The sequence below is a fragment of the Narcine bancroftii genome, chromosome 4 (genome assembly GCF_036971445.1).
Source record: "Narcine bancroftii isolate sNarBan1 chromosome 4, sNarBan1.hap1, whole genome shotgun sequence".
In the NCBI taxonomy this organism is placed as follows: Eukaryota; Metazoa; Chordata; class Chondrichthyes; order Torpediniformes; family Narcinidae; genus Narcine; species Narcine bancroftii.
Genome location: NC_091472.1, coordinates 200,917,446 through 200,941,968, shown reverse-complemented (window position 1 = coordinate 200,941,968; position 24,523 = coordinate 200,917,446). Strand labels below are relative to the sequence as shown.

Sequence of the window (24,523 nt, the reverse complement as noted above, 5' to 3'; positions counted from 1 at the left end):
ATAATAAACTTGACATAATTGCACACTGGATTAGAAACAAGGTGGATGATCTACCTGTGCCACTGCTAGTGAGGCTAGAAACGGAAAGGTAATGCAGCTAAATGCATGCCTAAAGGGATGGTGCAGGAGGGAGGACTTCATGTTTCTGGACAATTGGGCTCTGTTCCAGGGAAGGTGGGACCTGTTCTGACTAGTCGGTTTGCTCCTGAGCTGGATGGGGACTAACATCCTTGTGGGTAGGTTTGCTAGTGCTGCTCTGGGGGGTTTAAACTAGATTTGCAGGGAACCAGTGTGTTTGGCAGATAATATGAAGCTAAACCCAAAGGCTCTCTATAACAATATTAAGAGTAGAAGTATAATAAGGGACAAAATTGGTCTAGAAGATCAGAGTGGTCGTCTATGTGTGGAGCCTCACGAGATGGGGGAGATCTTAACCAGTTTTTTTTGCATCAATATTTACTCAGGAAACTGGTGTGCATAATAGACAATAATAGACAATAGGAGCTGGAGTAGGCCATTTGGCCCGTCGGGTCAGCACCGCCATTTTAGATCATGGCCGATCATTACCATGGAAGGAAGGGAGATGAGCAGTAATGTCATGGCAATTATAGAGATTAAAGAGGAGGAGGTGATCGCTGCCTTACAGCAAATAAAGGTAGATACATTCCCCCAGCCCTGACATGATATTTCCTTGGACCTTGAGGAAGACCAAAGTAGAAATTGTAGGAGCCCTGGCAGAAAAATTTAAAATGTCCTTAGCCACAGGTGAGCAGTCAGAGGATTTGAGGGTAGCTTATTTGTTTCCGTCGTTTAAAAAAGGCACCAAAAGTAAACCAGGAAATTACAGGCTGGTGAGCTTGACGTTAGTAGTAGGTAAATTATTGGAGGGTGTTCTGAGAGATCAGATGTACTAGTTGGTTTGCCAAGGGCTGATTAAGGATAGTCAGCTAAATTATCTTATACAATGCAGGGATTATCCAAGATTATGACTGAACTTGGTACTAGGTTTAATACTCTGGTAAAAATACATTCTCAACAGATGGCTGAGTTTGAAGCTTTTAAGCTTGAAGAGAAAGATAAATTTAATTTGTGTGAAGAAGATATAGACAAAATACGGGATCAAGTTTTGATGTGACCAAAAGGGTCGAAGACTTACAAACTCAAAATAAAAATTTGGTGAAAAAGATTGATTATTTGGAAAACCAATCCAGACGGAACAATATAAAGATTATTGGTTTGCCGGAAGGTATGGAGGGATCAGACCCAAGAAAATTTTTTACTGAATGGATTCCACAGGTGCTGGGTCAAGAACATTTCCCGGAAGGTATAATACTGGAACGTGCTCATAGAGCCTTGCGTAGAAGACCTATTTCAGGTCAAAGTCCAAGACCTGTTTTGGTTCGTTGCTTGAATTATTACGACAGAGAAATAATTTTACGAGTGGCTATTAGAAATGCACAACAGAGAAAATCACCCTTGATGATTCAAAATAATCGAGTTTTCTTCTATGCGGATTTGAGTCAAGAAGTTATGTTCCAACGACGGGAATTCAATCCTGCTAAAGAGTTGTTGTGGAAGAAAGGTTACAAGGCAACCTTTAGATATCCAGCTGTTTTGAAGGTTTTCCAAGATGGTTGCCAACCAAAGTTCTTTAATTCTTCAAAGGAAGCTATAGCATTTGCTCAAGAGCTGCCAATTACTCAGTTTCAACAGAGACATAGTCCGCCGCGATCTCTAAGGAGACAAGAGATGGAAGAAAAGCGCCGTGCTCCAAGAAGGAATGGTTGTAATGGTGACTTGGTAGTTGGAGTTGATTAAAAAAAAGAGTTGTCCTTTCTTTTTTCTAATGTTTTTTTTTAAAAAAAAGGAATATTAAATAATGATGATGTTAGTTTAAGATGAAGTGAGAGTTGGGGGAGAGAACTGGATAGGCACTATTTCCTGAAAGTCATCTGCTACGTGTGAGTTATCTCACACCCATTTTTTTTTGGGAGTTACTGCACTGCGCGGTTTAGACGGGAGGGGGTATTTTTAACCTCCTACCCGTTTTCTTTTTTTCTTTTTTTTGTATTATTAGATTAAAGAGTGAAGGGGTTTTTATTTTTAAAAAAAAGCACAAGAAAGTGTTTGATTGTTTAAAAAACTAAAAATTGATGTGGTTTTTTTTTGTAAAGTTTATTCAGTAGATAAGGAATATTTGAAATTTAAATGTGAATGGGATGGATAAGTTTTTTTTAATATTTTTTCTTTAACTTTAAGGTGAAAGGAGTGGTAATTCTGGTGTATATTATTTTTCTATTTTAGTTATAAAACGAAGGGAATAATGGTGAAAGTTATAAATTGAATTGTACAATTCTTGATGAGGCTTGAATTTTGTTTGTGGTTTATGCTCCATTTGTTGAAGATATAGATTTTGTTGTAGATGTGTTTTTATTATTTGGATATCTGAATTTTAACGTAATGATTGGGGATATTTAAATGTGGTATTGGAGCTTTTATTGGATAACTATTTAAGAGTAAAAGGGAAAAATGGTGGAAGAGTACTAAAATTGAATTGTATAATGCTTAATGAGGTTTGAATTTTGTTTTAAGATGGTGGTTTATGTGACTAATATGATGATAGATGTGAAGTTAGTTGATATTTGGTGAATGTTTATCTCTATAGAGAAAGTTTTTTCTTTTTTTTTCATGCTACAATTTTTTTTAAGAATTGATTATTATTTAAGAATTTTTGATAGATAATGTTACTAACTTTATTAATTTTTTATATTAATTAACCCCGTTTGTGAAATATATGCATTTAAGTTTGATTTAAATATGTTTTTTAAGTCTGATATTTTAGTATTAATTACTTTTCTTTTTGTTAGTATTTTAATCGGTTATGTTTTTGTTGTTTTTTTTGTAAGTGGGTTTTTTTTCTCACATATATTATTAACTTTATTAATTTTTCACTCTTTATTTTGGGGGGGAAAGGGGTGTTGGACTAATTTGATTTGGGTTATTATCTCGGCTGCACCATTTCATCAGATGCAAGGATCGACAATGAGATAGACAACAAACTCGCCAAGGCAAATAGCGCCTTTGGAAGACTACACAAAAGAGTCTGGAAAAACAACCAACTGAAAAACCTCACAAAGATAAGCGTATACAGAGCCGTTGTCATACCCACACTCCTGTTCGGCTCCGAATCATGGGTCATCTACCGGCACCACCTACGGCTCCTAGAACGCTCCCACCAGCGTTGTCTCCGCTCCATCCTCAACATCCATTGGAGCGCTTACACCCCTAACGTTGAAGTACTCGAGATGGCAGAGGTCGACAGCATCGAGTCCACGCTGCTGAAGATCCAGCTGCGCTGGATGGGTCACGTCTCCAGAATGGAGGACCATCGCCTTCCCAAGATCGTGTTATATGGCGAGCTCTCCACTGGCCACCGTGACAGAGGTGCACCAAAGAAAAGGTACAAGGACTGCCTAAAGAAATCTCTTGGTGCCTGCCACATTGACCACCGCCAGTGGGCTGATAACGCCTCAAACCATGCATCTTAGCACCTCACAGTTTGGCGGGCAGCAACCTCCTTTGAAGAAGACCGCAGAGCCCACCTCACTGACAAAAGGCAAAGGAGGAAAAACCCAACACCCAACCCCAACCAACCAATTTTCCCTTGCAACCGCTGCAATCGTGTCTGCCTGTCCCGCATCGGACTTGTCAGCCACAAACGAGCCTGCAGCTGACGTGGACTTTTTACCCCCTCCATAAATCTTCGTCCGCGAAGCCAAGCCAAAGAAGAAGATTAATGTGTAATAATTATTGGGGAGGGTATAGTTTATTTAGATTACGGATACTGTATTGTAATTTTTATTATTTTATTCTTAATTTTTTTTAATGTAATCCTATATGTTATTCATGTTATAAAATTTTAAATAAAGTTTAAAAAAAAAAGGATAGTCAGCATGGTTGTAGGCCATGTTTAACGACCTTATACAGTTTTCTGAGGAGGTTACCAAGAAAGTAAATGAAGGAAATCCTGTGGATGTTGTCTGCATGGGCTTTAGTAAGGGCTTTGACAAGGCCTCACATGGGAGGTTAGTTCAGACATTGGGTATCCATGGAGAGGTTGTGAACTGGATTCAAAATTGGCTGAATGGGAGAAGACAGAGAATGGTAGTGGATGATTGCTTCTCAGACTGGAGGCTTGTGATTAGTGGTGTACCTCAGGGATTGGTGCTGGGGTCATTGTTGTTTGTTGTCTATATCAATGATCTGGAATATAATGTTGGAAATTGGATCAGCATTTTTACTAAATTTCTAGTGGTGTGGTGGAAAGTGGGCTGCATCACAGTCTGGTATGGGAACACCAATACCCCTGAGCATAAAGCATTTCAAAAGACAGTGGACACAGCCCAGGACATCACAAACAAAACCTCCCCACTATTGAGTACATCTACAGGGAACGCTGCCTTTGGAGGGCAGCACCAACCATCAAAGACCCACACCACCCAGCACACGCTCTGTTCTTGCTGCTGCCTTCAGGAAAGAGGTATCTGTGCTACAAGACTCGCACCACCAGGTTCAGGAACACTGCTACCCCCTTCCCCATCAGACTCCTCAATGACAAACTCAATCAGGGACTCATTTAAGGACTCTGACTTGTGCACATTATTGATTTTCTTTTGTTCTCTCTGTATTGCACAGTCAGTTTGTTTACATTCATTATCTGTTTACAGTTCAGGCTGTGTACTGTTTATTTTTTTTCACTACCAATTAATGGTAATTCTGCCATGCTAGCAGGAAAAGGAAATCTCAAGGTTGAACGTTTGCCGATGACACTAAGCTTGGAGGCGTTGTGGACAGTGAGGAAGATTTTCAAAGCTTGCAGAGGGATCTGGAACAACTGGAAAAATTTTGGAAAAACAAACCAAGGTAGGACATACATAGTGAATGGTAGGGCACTGAGGAGTGTGGAGGAGCAAAGGGATCTGGGAATACAGATACATAATTCCTTGAAAGTGGCGTCACAGAGGAGTCACGTGATGGAGTAGTGGCCGGTCAGGAAAACCAGCTCTCTCCAGGAGAATAGGAAAAAAAAGTTAGGAAAAAGCAAAGCATAACAGAAATAGAGTACAAGAAATAGAAGATAAAGATACAGAGAAGAGAAAGAAGATGGCTTCCAAGAAGGAGAAAATAAGAACAGCTGGTAAAAAAGAAGTAAAAAAAGTCACCAGAGTAGAAGAAAGAAGGCCTTACCTACAGGAAGGAACAGGATGTTGTGGTGACGAGGAGCTCCGACCCTCGAGGTCAGTACCTGCCCTACAGAGTCACAACCCACCAGCCGGTACACTACAAAAATGGCTCTCAGAGCCAAACAAAAGTGCGCAATGGCGCATGCGTAATCAGAGGAGAAAGAGGACATTGGCGGGAGGAGGGCTCATCAGAGGAGCAGACTGTCACAGACCAAGCAGCTGAGAGACGCCTGACATCAGGTCTCTCAGCTGGAGGATAAGGAAGACAGCAAAAGAGGGTGCGACGAAACAGATCTGGAAGACAGACGGAGGGAAGATCGACAAGAAGACCAACGACAAGAAGCACAACAGAAGAGCAGCCCAATAGGGGAGGAACAGCAACAAGAGGCCTAGCAAGAAGAGGCCCGACAAAAAGATACAAGCAGCTCATCAGGAAAAACAGAAGAGACAAAGACAAAAAAAAAGACAAAAACACAGATACAGACATAGAACAAGAGGAAGAAGTCGACCAAGATCTTCACAGAGAAATAGAAGGTAAAACTAATGGACAAAGAAGTAAAAGGAAAAACTGATGAACAGAATATTTCATCTAAAAATATTAGACTTTTTAGAAGAACAAGTGAGATCACTAAAAGAATGGTTATCATTAGAATTTAATGCAATTAAAAGAAAAATGAAAAGAACAGAAGATAAAATGCAAAGGTTAGAACTGGTAATGACTGAAATAGGGAAAAGAGTAGAGAATGTGGAAGAGCGGGAAATGGCTGTAGAAATGGAAGTAAATGACTTAAGAGAAAAATTGGAATCAAGTGACAAAAAAAGTAAAGAGACACAAGAGTTCTTATCTCAGAAAATTGATATGTTGGAAAAATACAGCAGGCGACATCCAGCTGTGCTTAAAATATTTATACCCGGGGAGCAAAACAGACTGTTCTCAGATCCAGTGAAAGTGCAAGAATTCGCAGAATGTTTGAAGGAAAGGAGAAGAGATGTAACAAGAATGGAGAACGGCATTAAAGTATATATAAAGATGAAAAAAACAATGTTTATGTAAAGAACTAAAGAGGGAAAAGAGAAGGGAAGGAAAGTAAGGGGGGGGGAAAGAGAGAGCTTTGTTATATGTGTTTTTAAAAAAGGTTTTTTTGGAGTGGGCTGGGTGGAGGGGGAATAACCGTCACTGCTAAATCAGTTGACGCTGCAAACAAGATTGCAACCCAAATGAAAAGGGGAGTTGAGGTTGCCCGACAAGGGGTATGAGGCAACTCTGGGGTTAAGGTATTAGTGGATGTGAGAACTGCGGGGGTACTTTATGTCTTAAATGTGTTGTCATATATTAAGTGAAGAGATGAAAATAGGGAAAAGGGGGTTGGAGGTGGCAAAGAAGTGGAAAAGAGATGTATGCAAGATATAAGATGGCCATGTTGAACTATGTGACTAAACATTAATGGAATACATAATCAAATTAAAAGGAAGAGGCTATTAAATTTATTGAAGAAGGAAAAAATAGATATAGCATTTGTGCAGGAAATACATCTAACTGAAACGGAACATAACAAACTAAAGAGAGACTGGGTAGGGCATGTAACAGCAGCATCCTGTAATTCAAAAGCTACAGATGTAGCCATACTAGTTAACAAAAATGTACCAATCAAAATAGAGAAGGAAATAATAGATCCGGCAGGGAGGTATGCAATGATAAAGTGTCAGATATACTCAGGATTTTGGAATTTGCTCAATATATATGCACCTTACGAGGAGGATCAAAAGTTTATGCAGGATATGTTTTTGAAGAATGCAGACTCACAAGGAAATATATTGATAGGAGGGGATTTTAACCTTAATTTAGACCCAATGTTAGATAAAACTGGACAAAAGACAAGTAAAAAGAATAAAGTAGCCAAATTTATGGTCAAATCAATGTAGGAAATGAAACTTAATAGAGGACGCAACACCCAAGAGAGAAGGAATTTTTGTATTATTCGAGGAGGCACAAAACTTACTCAAGGATTGATAGGTTTTTGTTGTCAGCCCATATTCAAGGGAGAGTTAGGAAAACTGAATATAAAGCTAGACTATTATCAGATCATTCACCCCAATTATTAGGAATAGAACTGGAGGACATCCCATCAAGAGCATATAGATGGAGGTTAATCTCCATGCTACTTAAAAGACAGGAATTTAGGGAGTTTATTGAATGCCAAATTAAAATATATTTTGAAATAAACACAGGATCAGTGAAAGACAAATTTATATGATGGGATGCAATGAAAGCCTTTATTAGAGGGCAGATAATAAGTTATATAACTAAGATGAAAAAAGATTACAATCAGGAAATAGAGCAGTTGGAAAGGGAGATAGTAGGTACAGAAAAGGAATTCATAAAAAGGGATGATATGAAAAGGAGAGAACTGGCAGACAAAAAAAGTAAATACGAAACATTACAAACGTACAAGGTGGAGAAGAACATAATGAAAACAAAGCAAAAGTATTACGAACTGTGAGATAAAACACATAAAATATTAACCTGGCAACTTAAAACAGAACAAGCTAAAAGAACGATACTGGCATCAAGGAAAACGGACAAACAAATTACATATAATCAAACAGAGATTAATGAAAATTGTAAGGAATTTTATGAACTATTGTATCAAACTGAGAACGAGGGGAAGGATGATAAAATAGAGGAATTTTTAGCTAAAATTGAACTGCTGAAATTGCAAGAAGAGGAACAAAACAAACGAATAAAGCCATTTGAAATGGAGGAAGTACAGTATATATTAAAAAAGCTACCAAACAATAAAACACCAGGAGAGGATGGATTTCCAATAGAATTTTATAAAACATTTAAAGAATTATTAATTCCTCCTCTCCTGGAAGTAATGAACCAGATAGAAGAAACACAAAACTTGCCAGATTCATGTAAGACAGCAATAATTACAGTAATACCAAAGATGGGGAAGGATTCATTAACACCAGCATCATATAGATCAATATCTCTACTTAACTCAGACTATAAGATCATAGCAAAATTATTAGCAAACAGATTGGCTGATTGCGTACCTAAAATAGTAAAATAAGATCAAATTGGATTTATTAAGAAAAGACAAACAGCGGACAATGTCTGTAAACTTATTAATCTAATCCATGCAGTTCAAGGAAATAAGAAACCAACAGTGGCTGTTGGTCTAAACGCAGAAAAAGCCTTTGACAGAGTAGAGTGAAACTACTTATTTAAAGTATTACAGAAGTTCAATCTACCAGAAAAATATATAAATTGGATTAAAGCATTGTATGATGGACTGTTGGCGAAGGTAACAGTAAATGAATATGTATCGAGTCACTTTAAATAAAGTAGGTCAACTAGACAGGGATGTCCACTATCCCCCTCATTGTTCACCTTAGCAATAAAATCTTTGGCAGAACTGATAAGAATAGAAAATAAAATGAAAGGGATAAATATAAAGGAGTATAAAATCAGCTTATTTGCAGATGTCATCATAGTATACCTAACAGAAGCAGAGGTATCAGTAAAAGAATTACATAAGAAATTAAAGGAATATGGAGAAATATTGTGGTACAAGATCAACGCAAATAAAAGTGAAGTGATGCCAAAGAGTAACGCAGACTATACAGAATTTTAAAAAGAGATCACCATTTAAATGGCAAGCACAAGCAATCTGATAACTAGGGATCAGGTTAGATAATAACTTAAGCCACTTGTACAAACTAAATTATCAGCCACTAATAAAGAAATTGCAGGAAGACTTAGAACATTGGAAAGAATTACTGCTAACGTTGATGGGGAGGGTAAACTGCATTAAAATGAATGTGATCCCAAGGATACAATACTTATTTCAAACATTACCAATTCCTTTAACAGAAAAATTCTTTAATGAACTAAAGAGAATAATAAGGAAATTCTTGTGGAAAGGGAGGAAACCAAGGGTAGCGTTAGATAAATTGGCAGAGAGGTATAATCAAGGTGATTTGCAGTTACCAAATTTTAGAATTATTATAGAGCCTTTGCGGGGGTGTGGCAAGATGGCGTAGAGTCTAGACATGCAATCTCGACCTCTCTGGCCAGACTTTTAAATACCCATTTTTTAATCCTTTGTTTTCAAGTTTAAACTTTTTAAATTTTAGTTTAAAGTATTAAGGAATTATTATGGCCACTAATGGTAAAAAGACTAAACCTCAAGTTCATAAGAAGTTACATTTTTGAAGTGTTGAAGATTTGGGGCCTAGACGAGTTGATACAGCCCCAGGCTCAATCTCTTCATTGTCTAAACCTCAAAGATTGCCTGTGGGAGCTGAAAAAAAATCTATTGCTCACCAAATTAAGGATGGCGCTGGAATTATCCATTCTCTGGAAGAAGGTGCGTGTTCCCAAGAAGTGGACCCCGATTTGGAAAGCCTTTCGATTTCAACGGAGGGAACATGCAGGAAGACGACTCCATTGTTGAAAATGCATCAGGTAGCATTTCAATCTGAAGAAATCGTTTTTCTTCATGAATTGATGAAAAAACAATGAGATGCTGGGGGAGACCAGTGGAGACCCCCTGAGGAAGTCGGGGTGCCGTCGCTGGACCCGCAGTAAAACTTTTTAAATGCCTTCTGTTGAGTTGCAGCAGGAGCTGCAGTTACCTTGTTCTGCCACTATGTCAGAGAGAGCAGAGCTGAGCTTTACTGACTCACAGTGTATGCAATTAAATGCTATTGTTCAAGCTGTTATAAAACCTTTGTTGACATCTCAAATGAATGAAATGGTTCAAATGAATGTTGGTATAAGTTCAGAATTAAATATGGTTAAGACACGTGTGGATGCATCTTATGAAGAATTTAAAAAATTTCAGACTGCTTTTTTGGACTGTAAACAACAAGTGACTTCTAACACAAAAAGTGTTGAAGGTGGAAAAATCAATCATAGAACTAGAAGAACGTGAGAAGGAGCTAGAAAGAAAAATAGATTACTTGGAGAATCAAAGCAAAAGGAATAATGTGAAAATTGTTGGTTTGCCAGAAGGTATAGAAGGACAAGATCCTCTTCAATTCTTTAAAGACTGGATTCCGCAAATATTAGGGGATTTCTCTGGGGGATTGGTACTGGAAAGAGCCCATAGAGCTTTAAGAAGAACACCCTCAGCTGGTCAACCACCGAGATCGGTAATAATTCGATGTTTGAGATATTTGGACAGAGAAGCAATACTTCGATTTGCAGTACAAAATGCGAGACAAGACAAGCCCCATTATTGATTCAGAATAGCAGAATCTTTTTTTAAAATCCTGATTTGAGTCAAGAGGTCATTCAACGTCGATGTCGATTCAATCCAGTTAAAGAAGTTTTGTGGCGTAAAGGTTATAAATCTACTTTTCATTACCCTGCAGTGTTGAAGTGTTTTACGGAGACTATCAATTTCGGTTTTTTGAAACTGATCATGAAGCAATGATTTTTGCTGATTCACTGCCAGATATAAGAGGACAAAGATGTAGTCCACCATTATCTCCTAAAGAAAAACCTGGTTGCTCTGGAAATGGAAGAAATGGGAAAAACGGGAATGGAAAGAGTCTACCTCCTTCTGAAATGGGATCTTCGAGATTGAAATCTTCTGGATGAAAAGAAGAATTTTCTTATTCTATTTTTTTTATTTTGTTATTATGATATTTTGATGTTATTGATTGTTTGGCTGGGGAGGGAGAGATTTACACTAGGTTCTTTACTAGTCATCAGCCACTGGTGGGTGACCCACACCCAATTTTTGTTTAGGGGATTACTACCTTTTGGTATTTTTTTTGGGGGGGGGGGGATTTTCTTTTATTTTATTATTTTTTATTTTCATTTTATTTAGTTTTTAATGTGATTTTTTTTCTATTGGAGGGCCTATATACATTGTTTTGAGTTTTTATATAAAGATATTATTGGTATGTAGTAATAATAGTAGATATGTCAAAGTTGAGGTTTGCTACTTTTAATGTTCAAGGACTAAATAGTACGATTAAGCGAAAGCGAGTCTTGGCATATATTAAGAAAATGAAAATTGATATTGCCTTTTTACAAGAAACACATTTGAATGTGAAGGAAAGCATGAAATTAAAAATGGACTGGGTTGGGCATGTATATTCTTCTTCATTTAATTCTAGAGCTAAAGGTGTAGCAATTTTGATACATAAAAATTTATCTTTTGAATTACAGTCAATGGAGGAAAAGGCAGGATGTATTCTCAAATTGAATTGTAAGATTTTTAGTGAATTTTGGACTTTACTTAATATTTATGCCCCAAATGCAGATGATGAAATATTTATTTCAGATGCATTTTTATGTTTGGGTCAGGCAAATGATAATATTTTAGTTGGTGGTGATTTTAATTGTGTTTTGGAACCTTTATTAGATAAATCTCCGAAGAAAGTTCAAAAATCCAAGATGGCAATTCAGGTCCAAGCTGAAAAGGTCCAAGAAAGATCTTAATTTAGTAGATATTTGAAGAAGTCTTAATCTGACAGAGAAATATTTTTTCCTTTTATTCATCTAGACATGAATAATTTTCAAGGATTGACTTCTTTTTAGTATCGGCACATTTACAAGGGAAAATACAACAAGCGGAATATAAAAGTAGGGTGATTTCATATCATTCTCTGTTATATTTTACATATGAAACTTCTGAGAAAATTCAAATAGCTTATCGTTGGAGATTTAATGCAATGTTGTTAAAAAATATGGAATTTATTGATTTTTTGAAAAAACAAATTAATTTTTTTAAAGAAAATTCTAATTCTGTTCAAAGTAAGTTTGTATTATGGGATGCTATGAAAGCCTATTTGAGAGGACAAATAATTAGTTATACTTCTAAATTAAAAAAGAATCGTTTAAATCAGAGTCTTAAATTAGAGAAACAGATCGATGTGTTAGAAAAGAAATTTCAGAAAGCTGCTACAGAAGATCAGAAAATAGAATTATCTAGGCTGAAATTGAAATATAATACTTTGCAATCTTATCAATTTGAATGTGATTAATAGGACTAAACAATGGTATTACGAATGGGGTGAGAAAGCACACAAGGTATTGGCATGGCAATTAAAGAAAGAACAGATATCGAGGATTATTAATGCTGTTAGATGGAATTCTCTTATTACTTATAAACCTCGTGAGATTAATGATGAATTTTATTCATTTTATAAAAAGTTATATACATCTGAAGGAAAACAGGAAACTGGATCAATTGATCTTTTTTTTATCACAGTTGAATTTACCGATATTAGAGGATGGAAATATACAGGAGTTAAAAGAACCATTTACTGATTTGGAAATTAAAATGGCTATGCTGGAAGTGCCGAAGGGTAAATCACCTGGTGATGATGGATTTTCGGTTGAATTTTATAAAATTTTTAATTATGATTTATCTAGAGTGTTTGGGGATGTATGATGTCATTGGAGAACATTATGAATTACCTGAGTCTTGTTCTAGTGCTTTAATTACAGTAATTCCTAAAAAAGACAGAGATTCTTTGAAAGTATCTTCATATAGACCAATTTCATTGTTAAATGTAGATTATAAAATAATAGCTAAAATATTAGCGAATAGATTGGCTAAATTTTTACCCAAGTTGATTCATATTGATCAAACAGGTTTTATAAAGAATAGATATGCTTCAGATAACATTTTGTGCGTGATTAGTTTGGTTAATAGATTTCGACAATCTTTAGATCACCCGATGGTGATATCCTTAGATGCAGAAAAAGCATTTGATAGAGTTGAATGGAATTTTTTGTTTAAAGTTTTGGAGAAATTTAAGTTTGGTCCTTCTTTTATTGGTTGGATTAGGGCTCTATATAGTAAACCGGTAGCTAGAGTATTGACGAATGGTTTGATTTCAGAATCTTTTAAGTTAACTCGATCAGCTCGTCAAGGTTGTCTTTTATCACCAGCTTTGTTTGCGTTAGTGATTAAACCTTTAGCACAGTTGATAAGACAAAATACACAGATACAAGGTATGAAAGTTTTAGATGAGGAGTACAAAATTAATTTATTTGCAGATGATGTATTGGTGTTTTTAATAAACCCAGCTCAGTCACTTTTGCATTTGAAGGCATGTTTAATACAATATGGATGTCTTTCTGGATATAAAGTTAATTGGAGAAAAAAGTAAAATATTACTGGTAAGTGAAGGAGATTATTCAATTTATAAGAATATTATTAATTTGAAGTGGACTGATCGAATTAAATATCTGGGTATAATTTTGAATGTTAATTATCAATCTTTATATAAATTAAATTATGCTCTGTTAATGAAAAAAATTAAAACTGATTTGATTAAATGGAAAGATTTACCTATTAATTTAATGGGAAGGATAAATACAATTCAGATGAATATCTTTCCGTGTATACAATATTTGTTTAAATCTATTCCGTATTTACTTGATAAATTTTTTTTCGAGATTTGAATAAAATGGTTAGGGAGTTTATGTTTGGGTAAATTTTCGAGAGTAGCTTTAAATAAATTAACCTGGAAATATGAGTTAGGGGGTCTACGTTTACTACATTTTCAGAATTATTATGAAGCAGGCCAACTTAAATTTATTAGTTTATTGATGGATTTGGTACGGCCTCCTAGTTGGGCTAAAATTGAGATGGCAAGTTTTTTTGAATTTGAAATGTATCAATTTTTGTTTAGGTGGAATATAAATTTGTTACAACAATATAATGTGCCTATACTAAAACATTTAATGAAGTTATGGATAAAAAAAAATAAAGTGATGGGCTCTAGGGGCAAATTATTGGCTTTGACTCCATTGTATAATAATCAATTTATTTCTTTTTCAATACATAATCAAAGTTTATTGCATTGGAGATTTAAAGGTGTGAAAAATTTGGGAGATTGTTTTAAAGTGGGTAAGTTTTTATCTTTTAATCAGATGAGGGAAGATTTTGGTATTGATAAGAACTCTTTATTTCTCCTATTATCAAATTTGATCTTTGGTAAAATGTATGTTTGGTAGAGATATGATTTTACCAAAAATGACTAAATTTGAGACTTTTCTTATGAAGGTACCAGAGAAGGGTTATATTTCATCTATGTATCAAATATTACAGAATGGTATGGATAAAAAGGGTTGGGATAGATCTACAATTAAATGGGAAGCGGATATTGGTTTTATTTTTTCTGAAGATGATTGGTTAGATATCTGTTATGATAGTGTAACTAGATTGATAAATGCATATTATGCAATGATTAATTACAATTTTTTACATCAATTATATTTGACACCTGAAAAATTTAAAAAAAATATGGTTTTAATGAATCAGATTTGTGTTTTAGATGTGGTGATACTGCTGGAATTTTTTTCATGCTGTTTGGTTATGTATACATATACAATCTTTTTAGAAGAAAATTCAATCGTTTTTAGAATACCAGTATATGATTAAAATAATTTTAGATCCAACAGTATTTTTATTGGGTAGTTTGCAACCTCTGAAAGGTTTGGTATTAGATAAATTCCAGCTTGCTTTTGTATGTTTATCTTTTCTGTAGCGAAAAAATGTATTGGTAGTACATGGAAAGATACAAATATGATTGATATTAATAGATGGCATAATGAGATGAAATATTGTTTAATAATGGAAAAAATTACATATGTTTCTCATGATAATTACAATTTTTTTATTAATAAGTGGCTGTTATACTCAGAATATTTAGATTTAAATTTATACTGATTAGATTTTAATATGTATATTTAACTTTTTCTTTAATATTCTTTCTTTTTTCTTTTTTTATGACTCTCCTTAGGTGAGTTGGCTGAAGGGAGGGGGTTCTTTTCTTTTTATTTCTATATATATTTAAAAAATGTTCATGTTCATGTTTAATTGCTGCATATGCCATATATTATTTGTTTCTTGAACAGATAAATAAAGTTTAAAAAAAAATGATAGCCTTAGCGATAGCAAAAAAATGTATAATGTCAACTTGGAAAATGGAAGAGAGCATGAGTATACGGCAATGGTACATGGAAATGAATAAATGTATTCCATTGGAAAATATAACATATAATTTCAAAAATAAAATCACAATGTTTAAACAAATTTGGGAACCATACATGGAACATATCAGAGAGAGCTTGCCTACGATCTCCATCCCCTAAAATGAGAATGAAAATGATAAGAAGACAAAACGACTAGATTCAGTGTGTAATAAATAGATGACGCATTTTTCTTGTTTATTTTCCTTTGTGTGAAGATTTTTTTAATATATGTTGAATATTTATAGGTATTGGAGGGGGGTGAGAAGATAGGAGCAAGGGAAGGGTGGGGAAAAAAGGGGAGAAAAGACCACTGTGTAAATTTAATGAATATGTTTGTACATATTTTGGTTGATATGGTTCACAGTGTGAAAAATTAAAAAAATTTAAAAAGAGAAGAATCCTGTTTTTTTCTCTCTCTCTCTGCTTATTAAAACCAGAACACCTCCGCAAAGCTCCAAACCCAATCCTTGAAAGATCTTATCAGCATTTTAAGTCTGGACTGTTTCATTTGCACCTGCTTTGGAAAATCTTTCCAAAGCAGTTTATCTTTGCAAAATCACTGATGCCCCAATGTCTGGCTTCAGCCAAAACTTTTGCATTTTAAATGAGATGTGAAGTGTAAATATCTGTTTGTGAAGTCACCTACACTAACACCCTCCCCCCAACAATCTATCTCTTTTAAAAACTTATTTACATATAATATAACCTGTAACACCTAAAGAAATACAGTCAGATCAGGGAAGAAATTTTATGTCAGATGTGTTTCAACAGTTAGTTTATAAATTCGGAGCTAAACAAATTACATCATCTGCACATCATCCAGAATCTCAGGGAGCTTTGGGGAGGTTCCATTCAACTTTAAAAACTATGATGTGGACTTATTGTCTGGAGACTGAGAAGGACGGTGATGAAGGTATTCATTTACTTTTTGCAGTAAAGGAATCTGTACAAGAATCGTTAGGTTTTGGTCCTTTTGAGCTGGTGTTTGGATATGAAGTTAGAGGACCTTCAATGTTGTTGAAAGGACAGTGGGTTGATGAGGATGTGCAGTTGAATTTGTTGCATTATGTTTCAAAGTTTAAAGATCGTTGGGAAAAAGTGTGCAAGTTAGCTGAGGAAAATTTAAAAGTGGCTCAAGATAAAATGAAAGCCTGGGTTGACAGAAAAGCAAGGCAGAAAATGTTAAAACCAGGGGCTAAAGTGTGAATTTTGTTCCCAATAATGGCTAATCCTCTTAGAGCAAAATTTTCAGGACTGTATGAGATAGAATCCAAGGTAAATGAAGTTAACTACAAAAAACACAGAGAAGCCATGTTAACATGTTTAAACCTTATTTTGAGATTTGGATGCTAGTCGGAAACAGCATTCACCAGAGGTATTGTTTGTGAATAAAATTGAAAGGGTTGAGGATCAATGGAACAATACAAGATGACTCATGTCATTTTAAAGAGAAATTGTTTGATAAACTTTTGAAAGCCAGTCTTACTGTGAAGTTAGCTAAGAGTGAATTTTGTCATGCTCAGGTGATATACCTTGGTTATGTTGTTGTCCAAGGAAAACTGGAGCCTATTCAGGTTAAAGTTCAGATAATTTCTGAATTTCTTATACCCATGGGTAAGAAATCTGAAGAGATTTTTTTAGGAATGGTAGGGTATTATAGGAAGTCCTGTTTTTAAAAAAAAACTTTGCTGACATTGCTTTTCCCCTGACTAATCTTTTCAAGAAGAGTGAAAAGTGTATTTGGACAGCCATGTCAGGAAGCATTTGACAAACTGAAAGACATGTCAAAAGCCTGTATTTCACCTGATTTTGAAAAGATAAGTGTTATATTTGCCTAAATTGTATCATTTTTGGGTGTAATATTTACAAGAAAAATTGTAGATTGAAGCTTTTTAAATTTTAGTCTTGTAGAAGATCAAAATTTTCCTCTGTGGAAGGAGGTGTGATGAATGTGCTATGATTAATCTTTAGTCTAATATTAAACTGTATTTCATATTTGTATGTCTTAGTAAGGTTATTTTGTGGGATTGGTTTCAGGAAACCGGAGCACTTGGAGGAAACACTCGTGGTCATGGACACAATGTGAAAACTCCGTACAGACAGTAAAAGGTGTCAGGAATGAATCGGAGTCACTGTAATGGTGAGGCAGCAACTCCCAACAGCTATGCCATTTTGTTGAGAGCGGCTGTGAGTACAAGAGCGGAGATGTCTTGCTTTAGAGCTCAGGCCCCAAACATCGATAGTATATACAATAAAACCCCCAGTATCCGATGGTGGCGATTGGTAGATGTTGGATAAGTGAATTTTCTGATTGCTTGAGATTGCCTGTTGAGTAATTGGTGAATTATCTGCAAGGGGGTGCCAATTATAAACTTTCATATTTTTACCTATTATTTTCTGCAATTTTTTTTGCTGATTGCTTGAATTCTGAATAATGGGGATTATATTGTATTTACCTCTGTGCTATTAAGATAATCAAGACATTTCATCACTCAGAAGGAGGTGAGCCTTTGGAATCGCCATTCTGGTGAAATAAATGTGTCGGGATTTGGGGACAGTAAAAACACAGAAATGCTGGAGGAACTCAGCCAGTCTTGGAGCATCCAAAGGAAGTAAAGATATATTACTGATGTTTCCGGTCTAAGCTGTTCTTCAAGGTGTGACAGGGGATCCCTGCAAGGCTGATTATTTCCTATACACACCATACTCCTGATACATTTATCACGGTGGAAATATCATGGTACTGGGTTGTATAAAGGAGGGGATGAATCACCATACAGAGGGAGATTGAAAACGTGGCTCAGTGGTGCACCAGCAATAACGTCGCACTTAATGTCACCAAAACCAAGGAGCTGATTGTTGACTTCAAGAAGGGAAAGCCAGAGGTATACAATCCAGTGATCATTGGGTATCGGAGGTGAAGAGGGTGAACACATTTAAGTTCCTGGGAGTCACTATCTGGGAGGATCTTTCCTGGACCCAACACATCAATGGCATCGCAAAGAAAGTACATTAGCACCTCTACTTCCTGAGGAGTTTGCAGAGGTTTGGTATGACACCAAAAAATCTGGTAAATTTCTGCAGATGTTTGGTGGAAAGTGTGATGACTGGCTGCATCAAGGTCGGGAATGGGGACAACTATACCCCTGAGCATAAAGTCCTCCAATAGGTTGTGGACACAGCCCAGGACATCACATGCAAAACCTTCCCCACAATCGAGAACATCTACAGGGAACACTGCCGTTCGAGAGCAGCAGCAATCATCAAAGATCCACACGCTCTGTTCTCGCTGCTGCCATCAGGAAAGAGGTACAGGTGCCACGAGACTCACACCACCAGGTTCAGGAACAGCTGCTACCCCTCCACCATCAGACTCCTCAACTACAAACTTAATCAGAGACTCATTAAAGGACTCTGACTTGTGCACTTTATTGATTTTCTTTTGTTCTCTCATGCATTACACAGTCAGTTTGTTTACATTCGCTATCTGTTTACAGTTTTTGTTTACATGATTACACTGTACAGTTTATTTTTTGCATTACCAATAAGTGGTAATTCTGCTGTGCCCACAGGAAAAAGGGAATCTCAGGATTGTTATGTATATACTCTAACAATAAATCTGAAATACTCTCAGTCCATCTGGAGGTTTGTAGATAACACTGCTGGTGTTGGCTGGACACAGCAATGATGAGGTGGAATGCAGAGGCACTGAGGAGTGCAGTAGAACAGAGGGACCTGGGAATACAGATGCATAATTTCCTGAAAGTGGCATCACTGATGTATAGGGATGTAAAAAGAGCTTTTGGTATATTGGCCTTCATAAATCAAAGTATCTGAAATCAGATTCTCTGAAATCCTCATTTATCTGAAAGTTTAAAAAAATTCAGCTAAAAGAGGATATCCGAAATGAATCAGAAATCCTCATTTATCTGAAATATTTTCGGAGCCAAACTGACCTCACAGGTTGGAAAAAATATTCACCCGACGTGAAATTAAAATGACAATTATCCTTGTTTCAGGTAACTCCTTCCCCTCTCTCTTTCCATTTCAACTTTACCTTCTGCTATTGACTTTTCTCTCTAACTCACCCTCTCAAACTGCGTGCCACTGTCTCCCAGCCACAAGTGGTCAGAAAAATCAAGGAGCGCGGCCTCCCAGGCAGGAGCAGGGACCTCGGGCCCCCAGCAGGAGTGGGTGATGTCGGGCTGCCGGGCAGGAGCAGGGAACGTCGGCCTCCCAAGGAAGAGTGGGGACCTCAGGGTCCTGGGGAGGAATGAGAAAATGTCAGGCTCCTGGCAGGAGCAAGGTTGTTGGGCTCCTGGGCACGAGTGGGGTCTTGGTAGGGAGATGTCGGTAATCGGCGGCAGTCAGCATTTTTTTGCTGAGAATTAAACATTATTTTAATGCTTAAAAAACCTTCCCTTGTTTGTTGTTGTTTAAACACTATAACAAATGATTTGCTGTTGCTACTGGGCAGTTTTTAAAAATGACCAGTTCTCCAAAAAAAAACATTTATCTGAAATAGGCCTGGTCCCAACCATTTCAGATAATTGGACTGAGTACTGTACTGAGTATTGAAGCTGAGATGTTATGGTAAAGTTGTATTAAGACATTGGTAAGGCTAAATTTGAAATATTGTGTGCAGTTCTGGTCACCTAAGTACTGGAAAGATGACAATAAGATTGAAAGAAGGCAGAGAAGATTTACTAGGATGTTGCCTGGACTTCAGGAATTGAGTTACAGGGAAAGGTTAAATAGATTAGGACTTTATTCTCTGAAGTGTAGAAGAATGAGGGGAGATTTGATAGAAAGTACAAAATTATGAGGTGTATGGATAGAATAATTGCAAGTAAGGGTTTTCTTCTGTGATTAGGTGAGACACGAACTAGAAGATATGAGTTTAGGCTGTAAGGTGAAATGTTTGAGAGGAATATCTTTAAAAAAAATATTTTAAAAAAGGGAAGGTCAAACAGAGTAACATTGGTTCTTACCTTTAATCCCCCAGCCTCTGCACTTTTGTGTTTCATTTATGTCTTCACTTGTGAATCTGCAGGGGTCATCTACTGCATCCAATGCACCCGATGTGGCTTCCTCTACATCGGGGAGACTAGATGCAGACAGGGAGGTCATCTTGTTGAGCACCTTCGTTCATCCGCTGCAAGGGCAAGAACCTCCCAGTAGCCTGCCATTTCAGTTCCATGCACCATTCCCACACTGATATGTCTGTCCATGGCCACATGCATTGCCAAACTGAGGCTACCCGCAAATTGGAGGAACACTTTATATTCACAATGGGCACTCTCCAACACCCCCTCCCCCCCATATCTCTCTCTCTCTCTCTTCCAATCCCTCTGTCTCCTTTCCTCCAGCTCCCCACCCCTTCCCTTCTATCAGGGAGTTACCCTGTCCCCCATCAGGTTTCATTCTCTTTTACCCTCCCGTCTGTTTCCACCTATGACCTCTTACCTGTTAGCTTGTGCTCCTTCCTCCCACTTCTCCTCTCTTCCATTCCCCTCCCCCTGTCTTTTTATCCAGCTGGTTTTTCTTAAACTTGATGAAGGGCTCAGGCCACAAACTTTCGTTGCCCTTTACTTCCTATGGGCATTGAGTGACCTGCTGAATTTCTACAGCACCTATGTGTGTTGCCCTTGACCCCAGCACCTGCAGATGTTCCTGTTTACCTTTATTTCTGTTCCTTTTTCTCTCTTCCACACACCCTTCAAAACTCTTGATTGTCTTATTTGCCTCGATCATTCTCAGTAGCAGTGTGATCCACAGTTCTGCCGGTAACAACATTTGTCCTAATTTCTCTCTTGTCTTATCCTCTGGACTCCTGTCGACTCCCAGCTCCAGTTTTGGAGTGGTGAGAGGCAGTATTCTCTCCACATCTGCTGTCTAATCTATGCCAACCACGCCACCCGGATATGGAGAGGATGTTTCCTGTGGAGGGTGAAATCTAGATCCAGGAGTCACAGTTGGAGACCCACGATGAGGAAGCAATTCTTCTTCCTCAGATAATGGTGATTCTTTGGGATTCATGAGAATGTGACTAAGACTTGGAAGTACTTGAATTATAAGGAAAGGCTGGATACACTGGGACTTCTATGCCTGGAGTTTGAGGTTGAGGGATGAGCTTATATTGGTAGTCCTTCAGTTCAAAGACGTTACGTTGTTGTCCAGTTCACTTGTGCATAAAAAGGTGACTGTAGTCCCAGTCTGGAAGCACAAAGTCCAGCACAATTGGGGCACTGGAAGTCCGTTGTTGTAATAACTATTGCTGCTGCTTTGTGATGCTGTTCATGGTTTTCCATCAGTTTTTGGCAGTGGCTATCTTTGAAATTGGTGTAGGCTTCAGAGCACAGGGCTCTCCAATGGGTTCTGTCAGCAGCCGCAGCTTCTAGTTCTCTTGGCTGAATGTCACAGTAGCACAGCAACTTTATAGCACTTGTATGGACAACCTTGAGGTCTCCTTCTAGAGCAGCTGGCGAGGTATACGGTGGTCGTCCATTCTGATGACGAGTCCCATGCACCGCATCTGGGCTCTGATGATCAGGGACTCGATCCTGGTGGACACAAGACCTCCAGGTTGGAGACACGGTCTTGCCAATGGATGCCAAGGATGGAGTGGAGGGCCCACATGTGAAATTTATCCATTTGTACAGAGTCCAGGTCTCACATCCATATAGGAGAGAAGGGATGACCACAGTTCTGTGGACTTTCAGCTTTGCGGAGATGCAGATATCGAGCACTCTGGTTGGTAGCCTCCCCAAATCTTGGCTGGCCTTGCTGATCCTGGAGTCAATTTCTTTGTACAAAGACACATCACTCAAGATGATGTTCCCCAAGTATTGAAGCTGTTTACATTTGTCAGCTGGGTGTCGTCAACAGTGATTCTTGGTTCTATGATGTTGGTGTTTGGCATGGATTGATGGAGTATTTCAGTCTTGTTCAGATTGATGGTCAGGCCAAAGAGCTTAGCAGCATCTGAGAATTTGTTTAGTATTAACTGTAGATCACCATCTTTGTGTACCAAGAGTTTGAGGTTGAAGAATGAGCTTATAGAGACATAAAATCATGTGGAGAAATGATAAGGTAAATAGTCGCAGCTGTTTTTCCAGGTTTGGGGAATCTAGAAGGAGATGGAATAGGTTTATGGTGACAGGGAAAAGATTTCAAAGGGACCCCATCTTCTCGCAGAGGGTGGTAGGTAGACAGAATGAGGTGCCAGAGGAAATGTAGAAGCGGCAACAATTGTGATGTTCAAAAGTTATTTGGATTGGAAAGGTTTAGAGGGATAGGAGAGAGCAGCCGTCTGCTATTTTTAATTAATTTAGAGATACAGCACGGGAGGTCAATGACTATAATTTGCTTCTTTTGTTATACTTCGATAATCTACTTGACCACCTTCCATGGGTAGAAATGGAACTGAATTTTACTATAAAGTTCTTCTATGTTGGCAATTTTAGGATCCTTTATATCCTCTTCTTTATATAAATTAACTGATAATCCTACACTTCATTAAACTTAAGGTTCAGTTAGATTTTTACATAAAACAGGAAAATTAAGGGATATAGGGAAAAGACAGTTAGGTGGAGGTGAGTTGATGATCAGATCAGCCATGATCTTATTGAATGGATGAGCAGGTTCGATGGGCCAGATGTGTTATGGGCTCAGTGCACCCCTAAACCCAGCAGCAATAATGGTTACTTAAACAAAAGTTATTTTAATTTTCTTTAAACATAAAAACAGGATCAGACTTTAATTTATTATTATTAACTTAACGAAACTTAACCCCCTTCTAATTCTAAGTTCATGTGTATGTAATGTGTACATTACATTTGATTCACAGTCAAATCTCACCTCACTCCTCCAAGTTCACAAGTATCAGACAATTCTTATACTGTGCACAGAATTTAACATTTATGAATTTTCACCAAGCTCTGGTGCTTAAATGGTTACCACTCAAGAAGGTTCTTGTTGGTTTCAGAGAGGGATATTTGTTGCTCATTGGACACACACAAACTGATTCCCTCCGATCAGCCACTTCAGTGTCTTGCCGAATAAACTTGTCCCTTCAGGGTTTCCCAAATGATAACCTCTTTTTCTGCAGGTCCACACAGAGTTCCTTTTGTTTCCCTTATTTCAAGTGAAACACTCTAGTCAGCCACCTCTTCTTGTATGGACCACAAGGGTTTTCAACAGGCTGAACTCAGAACTCACAACCCCTCTTCAAAATGGGGTTTGAACAAACTGCCAGCTTGCCATGACTGCAGAAATGAGTTCTCTCTCAGAGAAAGCCTGTTTTGTCTCTTCTCTCTCTGCTTGCAAAACCACTTGATCTTCCTAGAACAGCAAAATGCAACCAGACAGATTGCGGAACCATACCCAATCTTCTCGGCCCGTTCATCATTGCTTTCAAAACATAATCCATTACTCCACAGCATGTCCAATTAACACCTACTTGTGAAGTCTCTGTAGGCATTCTTCAAAGTTTTTGCAAAGGCACTCAGCCTGAACTGTCTGGCTTGAGCAGAGCTCTGGCATTTTAAATGAGGTCTGTTTTGTGAAGTGTTTGTGACCTACACTACCCCCACAATCTATCTCCTTCAGAAACATCCTATATACAATATAAAATATGATATAATCTGTCACAGATGGCCTACTCCTGCTCCTATTTCTTTTGCTCTTATAATCAGACATAGTTTGAGAATATGGGCATAATTCAGAAGAAATTTTGGATTTCAGTTTTTCTCTTCACAGCCCCATTATATCTAATCATCTTTTCCAACCTTCTTTGCAAAGTACTGTTTTTAATGACTGGTACAGATTAGTTATTAAATGTTTTAAAGCCCTTTTTATTCAAAACAATTTTGTTTCCTTTTTTAGATATTTACAAGTTAGACACTTTGTTTAATCTCAGATCCCTGACTTTCCGCAAATCTCTGAGGCGAACACCCTTGATACACTTTTTGATTTACAACTTTCTCATAAAGGCTTAATATTTCTGCTTTATAATAATTTGTTTGATTTACGAATAGCCTCATTAGTTAAAACCAAGAATGACTGGGATCAGGATATGAATCTTTCATTCTCAGATGAGGTTCAGAACTCTATTTGTAATCTGATTAATACAACTTCCTTTTCTGCACAGCACTATTTGTGGCAATTTAAAGTGGTCCATAGAGTTCACACGTCTAAAGATAAAGGTTGAATTCCGATATAAATCCTCTATGTGACAAATGTAAAATTGGTGATGCCTCTTTGGTTC

General features: G+C 37.2%; 1 protein-coding gene across 1 annotated transcript in view; it reads left to right on the top strand.

Moving 5' to 3' along the window:
• sxph (saxiphilin) overlaps positions 1 to 24,523 on the top strand; it is a 184,933-nt gene that overhangs the window by 3,137 nt on the left and 157,273 nt on the right. Inside the window, exon 2 of the mRNA XM_069933630.1 lies at positions 17,293 to 17,395. Within this exon, the coding sequence (XP_069789731.1) occupies positions 17,374 to 17,395 (22 nt within the window). The 5' untranslated portion in view covers positions 17,293 to 17,373. The remainder of the gene's footprint in view (positions 1 to 17,292; positions 17,396 to 24,523) is intronic.